The 7,887-nt window shown below is 37.5% G+C and overlaps 1 protein-coding gene across 2 annotated transcripts; it reads right to left on the minus strand.

Moving 5' to 3' along the window:
* Positions 1 to 4,313: 4,313 nt before the first annotated feature.
* Positions 4,314 to 6,907, minus strand: LOC131134843 (gap junction delta-2 protein). Of its 2 annotated transcripts, XM_058080502.1 has the most exons (3): positions 6,750 to 6,907; positions 4,801 to 5,901; positions 4,314 to 4,492 (listed from the first exon to the last, which is right to left on the minus strand). In XM_058080502.1, exon 2 carries the CDS (start codon positions 5,891 to 5,893, stop codon positions 4,811 to 4,813), a length of 1,083 nt encoding a protein of 360 aa, XP_057936485.1. In that variant the 5' UTR covers positions 5,894 to 5,901; positions 6,750 to 6,907; the 3' UTR covers positions 4,314 to 4,492; positions 4,801 to 4,810. The 2 variants fall into 2 exon arrangements, with proteins under 2 accessions (XP_057936485.1, XP_057936484.1); XM_058080501.1 differs by having other exon boundaries at positions 4,314 to 5,901.
* Between the last annotated feature and the right edge of the window lie 980 nt (positions 6,908 to 7,887).

A 7,887-nucleotide genomic window follows, 5' to 3' on the forward strand; every position in this document is an offset into this window, starting at 1 on the left:
CATTACATTACATTACATTACATTACATTACATGAAATTAAATTAAATTAAATTAAATTAAATTAAATTAAATTAAATTAAATTAAATTAAATTAAATTAAATTAAAATAGATTAAAATAAAATAAATTACATTAAAATAAAATAAATTACAATAACATAAAATAAATTACAATAAAATAAAATAAATTACAATAAAATAATAATTAAATTAAATTAAATTAAATTAAAATACATTAAAATAAAATAAAATACATTAAAATAAAATAAATTACAATAAAATAGATTAAAATAAAATAAATTACAATAAAATAAAATAGATTAAAATAAATTACATTAAAATAAAATAAAATAGATTAAAATAAATTACATTAAAATAAAATAAAATAAATTACATTAAAATAAAATTCTTTCCCCCAACTAGGAATTTCTGCTTAATTTTTCCTATAACCTAATTTTGAAAAGAATACTACTTTGTTTTCATTCATTCATTTTCTACCACTTATCCTCACAAGGGTTGCAGCTGTGCTGGAGCCTATCCCAGCTGTCTTCAGGCGATCAAAGCTCAATAGGGAACATTTTAGCACATTGGTTGTTTTGGGTTAAATTTAGTTTAGGACAGCGGTGTCAAACTGTAATGTCTCAGCCCTCCATGGCTTGACTTTGACACCCCTGGTTTAAGAGAGGTGAAGAGGACATAAAAATGGGGGGATTCGGGTGGAGCAGAGCCAAAATGGTGACGGCAGAGAAAGGAAAGAGGGCTCCCGTGGCGTCCATTTTACATGTAAAGGAAAGCCTCGTTGGTATTATTATTGTGGACAAGATGATCATGAACATCTACAATATGGTACTGTATGGTACTGTATGGTACTATATGGTACTGTATGTAGTGTGGCATTTTTGTACGGAGGACCAAAACTGCCAAAATAATAAATAAATAAAAGTGAAAATAAAAACAAAAATGAAAAAAAAATCAAAAAATTAAATACATAAAAATTAATATAAATGGAAATAAAAACAAAAATAAAAAAATATACACATAAATAAATAAAAGCAAAAATAAATACAAAAATAAAAAACAAGATTCAAAAATTAAAAATAAATACAAAAATAAATATATAAATAGAATTACATATCAATAAATAAATAAAAGCACTCTGCTCTCATATGTATTTATTTCATGCAGCAGACAATGTCAGCTTGAAATGCAGAAGGAAAAACTATTCAAATGAGGGGGCGGTCCTAAGTGTGTCTTGGGTTGAACTGTTCGCCTATGTATATATTTTTTTATTTTTGTTTTTATTTCTATTTCTATTTATTTTTGTGTATTTAATTTTTTGATATTTTTTTTTGATTTTTGTTTTTATTTTCACTTTTATTTATTTACTTATTTATTTATGTATTTATTATTTTGGCAGTTTTAGTCCTCCATATTTTTGGGTGTATTTAGAAACTGGTAATTGCTGGCTTTCTCAGCACCATTGAGCTTAGACAACCACCTACAGGTGAAAAAGTGAAGTTGCAGTTGAGCACATTCAATACAAAGTACATAAGAGTCATAACCATTCATTCAATACAATTATTATCACGCAGCAATTTTGGTCATCGGGAGCCTTCGTGTCCCTGGCAGACATAAGAAAAACACAACATATTTCATGTTTTATTTACACCAAGATGCAAAAACCAAAAGTTATTACAGAAGATTCCCGTTTTTGGAGAAAAAAAAACACAAGAAACTGAATGCGCCTCACACACGTATTAAATAAACACATTTCAAGTATAAAACGTATGGGTACTCGCCACGAATGAATGATCATGGAAGATGATCACATGATCACATGATCACATGATCCATGACTAGCCAAACAAGCTTTTGCATCTCAGCACACAACTATGGTGAGTTCAAGGACCGCTAAACAAACTGCAAAATCCCAATAATCAGTGAAGCGCCAAGACAAAAACATGTAAAAATCGCGGTACAATGTATGTACTACACGCATGCTGTACCTGTTGTATTATTTACAGTATTACAGTAACCGATTTATCATAGTAAAATAAAATCTGCAGGCGGTTTTATGTCAATGTTCTATTTCCCTTGAGCGTCATTGAATTGACCTTGACTGATTTTCAGATGGACTCTTTGGAACAGATTAATAATGAAAACCAAGGTACCACTGTATGTAAACTAAGTAAAGTAGTTACCGAGGAACCGTTGGCTGGGTTTGTTCCTCATTAAGTACTATTTTGTGTACCTTACTGTAAAGTGTTTTGTTGTTGTAATCCAAAAAACATGATTGTATGGCAATGAAAATGAAAAGTACAAGGCGGGAAAAACTGTATTGTATTGTAAAAGTAATACTCAGCACCAGATCATGTACCTTATCGATCTCACAGCCAAGACTTCTTGGTACGTCCCAGTCTGGCCAACTTGACCTTCACCTTGTCCAAGTTCTCCAGACTCCTCTTGGAGGTGCATTCCACCGTGGAGTCCGTCTCAAAGGAGATTACGTATATTATATTGTGTTATATTATTTACAGTATTACAGTAACCGATTTATCATAGTAAAATAAAATCAATTTTCTATTTCCCTTGAGCGCCATTGAATTGACCTTGACTGATTTTCAGATGGACTCTTTGGAATAGATTAATAATGAAAACCAAGGTACCACTGTATGTAAACTAAGTAAAGTAGTTACCGAGGAACCGTTGGCTGGGTTTGTTCCTCATTAAGTACTATTTTGTGTACCTTACTGTAAAGTGTTTTGTTGCTAACAGCAGGAATGCGACATATTGGAATCCAAAAAACATGAAAAAAATTCAAAGTACAAGGTGGGACAAACTGTATTGTATTGTAAAAGTAATACTCAGCACCAGATCGTGTACCTATATTACCACGGTACTTGTTGATATCACAGCCAAGACTTCTTCGTACGTCCCAGTCTGGCCAACTTGACCTTCACCTTGTCCAAGTTCTCCGGACTCCTCTTGGAGTTGCATTCCACCGTGGAGTCCGTCTCAAAGGAGATTATATTATATTGTGTTATATTATTTACAGTATTACAGTAACCCATTTATCGTAGTAAAATAAAATCCGCAGGCGGTTTTATATCAATGTTCTATTTCCCTTGAGCGCCATTGAATTGACCTTGACTGATTTTCAGATGGACTCTTTGGAACAGATTAATAATGAAAACCAAGGTACCACTGTATGTAAACTAAGTAAAGTAGTTACTGAGGAACCGTTGGCTGAAAAAAATGAAAAGTACAAGGCGGGAAAAACTGTATTGTATTGTAAAAGTAATACTCAGCACCAGATCATGTACCTTATCGATCTCACAGCCAAGACTTCTTGGTACGTCCCAGTCTGGCCAACTTGACCTTCACCTTGTCCAAGTTCTCCGGACTCCTCTTGGAGGTGCATTCCACCGTGGAGTCCGTCTCAAAGGAGATTATATTATATTGTGTTATATTATTTACAGTATTACAGTAACCCATTTATCGTAGTAAAATAAAATCCGCAGGAGGTTTTATATCAATGTTCTATTTCCCTTGAGCGCCATTGAATTGACCTTGACTGATTTTCAGATGGACTCTTTGGAACAGATTAATAATGAAAACCAAGGTACCACTGTATGTAAACTAAGTAAAGTAGTTACCGAGGAACCGTTGGCTGGGTTTGTTCCTCATTAAGTACTATTTTGTGTACCTTACTGTAAAGTGTTTTGTGTGCTAACAGCAGGAATGCGACATATTGGAATCCAAAAAACATGAAAAAAATTCAAAGTACAAGGCGGGAAAAACTGTATTGTATTGTAAAAGTAATACTCAGCACCAGATCGTGTACCTTTATTACCACGGTACTTATCGATCTCACAGCCAAGACTTCTTCGTACGTCCCAGTCTGGCCAACTTGACCTTCACCTTGTCCAAGTTCTCCGGACTCCTCTTGGAGGTGCATTCCACCGTGGAGTCCGTCTCAAAGGAGATTATATTATATTGTGTTATATTATTTACAGTATTACAGTAACCCATTTATCGTAGTAAAATAAAATCAATGTTCAATTTCCCTTGAGCGCCATTGAATTGACCTTGACTGATTTTCAGATGGACTCTTTGGAATAGATTAATAATGAAAACCAAGGTACCACTGTATGTAAACTAAGTAAAGTAGTTACCGAGGAACCGTTGGCTGGGTTTGTTCCTCATTAAGTACTATTTTGTGTACCTTACTGTAAAGTGTTTTGTTGCTAACAGCAGGAATGCGACATATTGGAGTCCAAAAAACATGAAAAAAATGAAAAGTACAAGGCGGGAAAAACTGTATTGTATTGTAAAAGTAATACTCAGCACCAGATCGTGTATCTTTATTACCACGGTACTTATCGATCTCACAGCCAAGACTTCTTCGTACGTCCCAGTCTGGCCAACTTGACCTTCACCTTGTCCAAGTTCTCCGGACTCCTCTTGGAGGTGCATTCCACCGTGGAGTCCGTCTCAAAGGAGATTATATTATATTGTGTTATATTATTTGCAGTATTACAGTAACCCATTTATCGTAGTAAAATAAAATCCGCAGGAGGTTTTATATCAATGTTCTATTTCCCTTGAGCGCCATTGAATTGACCTTGACTGATTTTCAGATGGACTCTTAACTCTTAACAGATTAATAATGAAAACCAAGGTACCACTGTATGTAAACTAAGTAAAGTAGTTACTGAGGAACCGTTGGCTGAAAAAAATGAAAAGTACAAGGCGGGAAAAACTGTATTGTATTGTAAAAGTAATACTCCAGATCATGTACCTTATGGATCTCACAGCCAAGACTTCTTGGTACGTCCCAGTCTGGCCAACTTGACCTTCACCTTGTCCAAGTTCTCCGGACTCCTCTTGGAGGTGCATTCCACCGTGGAGTCCGTCTCAAAGGAGATAGCCGGAGCGTGCGAAAGAACCCCTCCGGTCTTCTCGGCCACGGCCGATCGGGTCTGCAGAACCAGCTGACCTCTGAGAGAATGCCTGAGTTGCAGCAGGAGCGGGTTTTGCTTGGGGTACATCTTCACCGATTCCGTCTCCTGACCGCAACACGTGGAGCAAGCCGAGCAGAGCACACGGAAAATGTAGACCCAGCCCAGGTAGTGGAGCTCGGCGATGTTGAGCACGAAGCATCCCAGGCTGATGCTGAACATGAAGTTGAGGAAAATGGTTTTCTCTGTGGCACGGGATACAAAACAGTCCGTGCGAGTCGGGCAAGGGTAGGTTTCACAGCGGTACAGGTGAGGAACCTCGAACCCGAATAACAAGTACTGGCCCACCAGGAAGGTGATCTCCATGACGGATCGAAGTAACACGTGAAGGATATAAATGAGCAGAACCTGGTCGGACTGCCGAGTGGGGTCTTCTCCCAGATCAGCTCGAGCCTCCTTGAGGAAACTTTGCTGCGCTCGTTCGCTCTCGTCCCAGTCCTCCCTGAACTGGGGACAGTAAGGAGACACCCCTACCCGTACCGCCTCCATTCCGTCCTTCTGTCCGGACCTCTGCCGTGAAGGCCTCCGCCTCAGCACCGCCGCTTGTTGACCGTCCACTTTCTCGTCTTTGGCAATTTTATGCAAAACAAACACAATGTAGAAAATGGATGGCGTGGACACCAGCACGATTTGGAACACCCAGAATCGCAGATGCGAAACGGGCGCAAACGTGTCGTAGCAGACGTTGTTGCATCCGGGCTGCTGGGTGTTGCAGGTGAACTTTGACTGTTCGTCGTTGTAGACGGCGTCTCCCACCAGGGCCACCAGCAGGATGCGGAAGATCAGCAGCATGGTGAGCCAGATCTTGCCGATCACCGTCGAGTGGTTTTGGACCTCGGACAGAAAACGGCCAAGAATGGACCAGTCACCCATGACTTGACCTTGAACGGAAACGGAAGAGAACCAGACTCGGGCGTTGGCGGTGTACTAAGGTACGTCTTTGCTAGGGCTGTCATATGATTAAAATGTTAACTTAGATTAATCGCACTCTGTTTCGAACCCTTAAGCTAAGAATAAACAAATTGGAGGCTAACTAGTTAACCTGGTCCCACGATATAGGGGTGTTATTTCACATCTACGAGGCTCTAATAATGTTGTATTTAGAATGTCAAAAAGTTTTCATGATCAACAACAATGATTTTGACACCGTAAAACGTATTAGTATGGCATAAATACTGGCCCTGTATTCACTCGGTATCGAACCGATGGAAAAATGTGCAGTGTCGCCCACCCCCCACTCAACAACATACTGTGTTTTGGTTCCCGATTGGTTGCATTTGTAGTTTGATTCATCATTTATACCAAACAAATACATCGCACTCCGTTTCAAACCCTTTCTTAAGCTAAGAATAAACAAAAAACATCTTACGTCCCTGCAGTGATCCACGATATAGGGGTGTTATTTCACGTCTACAAGGCTCTAATAATGTTGTATTTAGAATGTCAAAAAGTTTTCATGATCAACAACAATGATCTTGACACAGTAAAACGTATTAGTATCGCATAAATACTGGCCCTGTATTCACTCGGTATCGAACCGATGGAAAAATGTGCAGTGTCGCCCACCCCCCACTCAACAACATACTGTGTTTTGGTTCCCGTTTGGTTGCATTTGTAGTTTGATTCATCATTTATACCAAACAAATATTCACAATAAATATGTACAATATTTAATATATGCTGGATTATCTACTGAGGCGAGGCGGAACACAATAAAAGTTGAACTTACCTTCATGTAAACTTTAGCTTTGTGGAATAAATCATGACATCGTCGCTTTCAAATGCATTTTTTTTTTTTTTTGTAATCTTCAAGTTTGGCTGCGATGAATCCAGTGGAAGCCGCTAAGGGAAATAGGCTGACCACACATAATGAAGCAGTGCGTCTGAAACCGGCATTGTGCAGCGTGTCTACAAAGGCAGGCGATGTACAGTGCAAAACACAATGCGGGGTGGGCTCTGGGGGGGGGGTTCCTTTTCTGAAAAGCCGGGAACGCTCCAACAAAAAGTGTATGGAATGAACTGGAACGAGACAATACCGGTTTATGGAAACGCTTTGCTGTTTGGTAGGCTCCAAAAGTAAACTTTAGAAAGAAATGTTTGTTGAAATGTCTTACATGTTTATATGTGTGTGTGTGTGTGTGTACATCCACAATCCCTGAACGCACCACTGCAGCACTGACAAACAAACAATACATCTGCTGAACATCAACATCTACATGGAGAATGTCACAGTAAGGATTTTGGAATCCTGATATAAAAGGCTGAACAATTCCCAATTTGGACTTATGTCAGTTTGAATGTGGAGAACAACACACTCGTTGACATGCTAACACACGTCCACCGTTAGCATCGTGACAGCTGCATGGAGAGGCAGGCGACGCTGACGGCGGATCCCCGCACGTTCGTGATTCAGCATTTCTCAGAAAATGGGCCATGTGTCAAAAATAGACTTTTGTTGGGCATATCAATTACTTGCAGTTTTTTGTCATTTGCTTGAGATAAGAAAATATGCATATACACACATATTTGTATTTTTAATATATTAATAAATACATTAATTATATTATTTATATTTAATTTATATTAATTATATTATATATTAATTAGATTTTGTAGAATAATATAACTATAAATATATATAACTCCGTTACACACATATATAGTAGGGCTATCAATCAATTACAATATTTTATCATGATTAATCGCATTTGTCCATAGTTAATTTGTATTTAATCACAATTAATCGCATCCAGAAATAAGTTTCCATCTATAATAAATCTCTTTGTGGTAAACGATTCTACATACACAGATTAAAAAAAAACTATATATTTAAAAAATATATATAAAACTAAAAAATATCATTTTAA

This window comes from Doryrhamphus excisus, chromosome 8 (genome assembly GCF_030265055.1).
Source record: "Doryrhamphus excisus isolate RoL2022-K1 chromosome 8, RoL_Dexc_1.0, whole genome shotgun sequence".
Lineage (NCBI taxonomy): Eukaryota > Metazoa > Chordata > Actinopteri > Syngnathiformes > Syngnathidae > Doryrhamphus > Doryrhamphus excisus.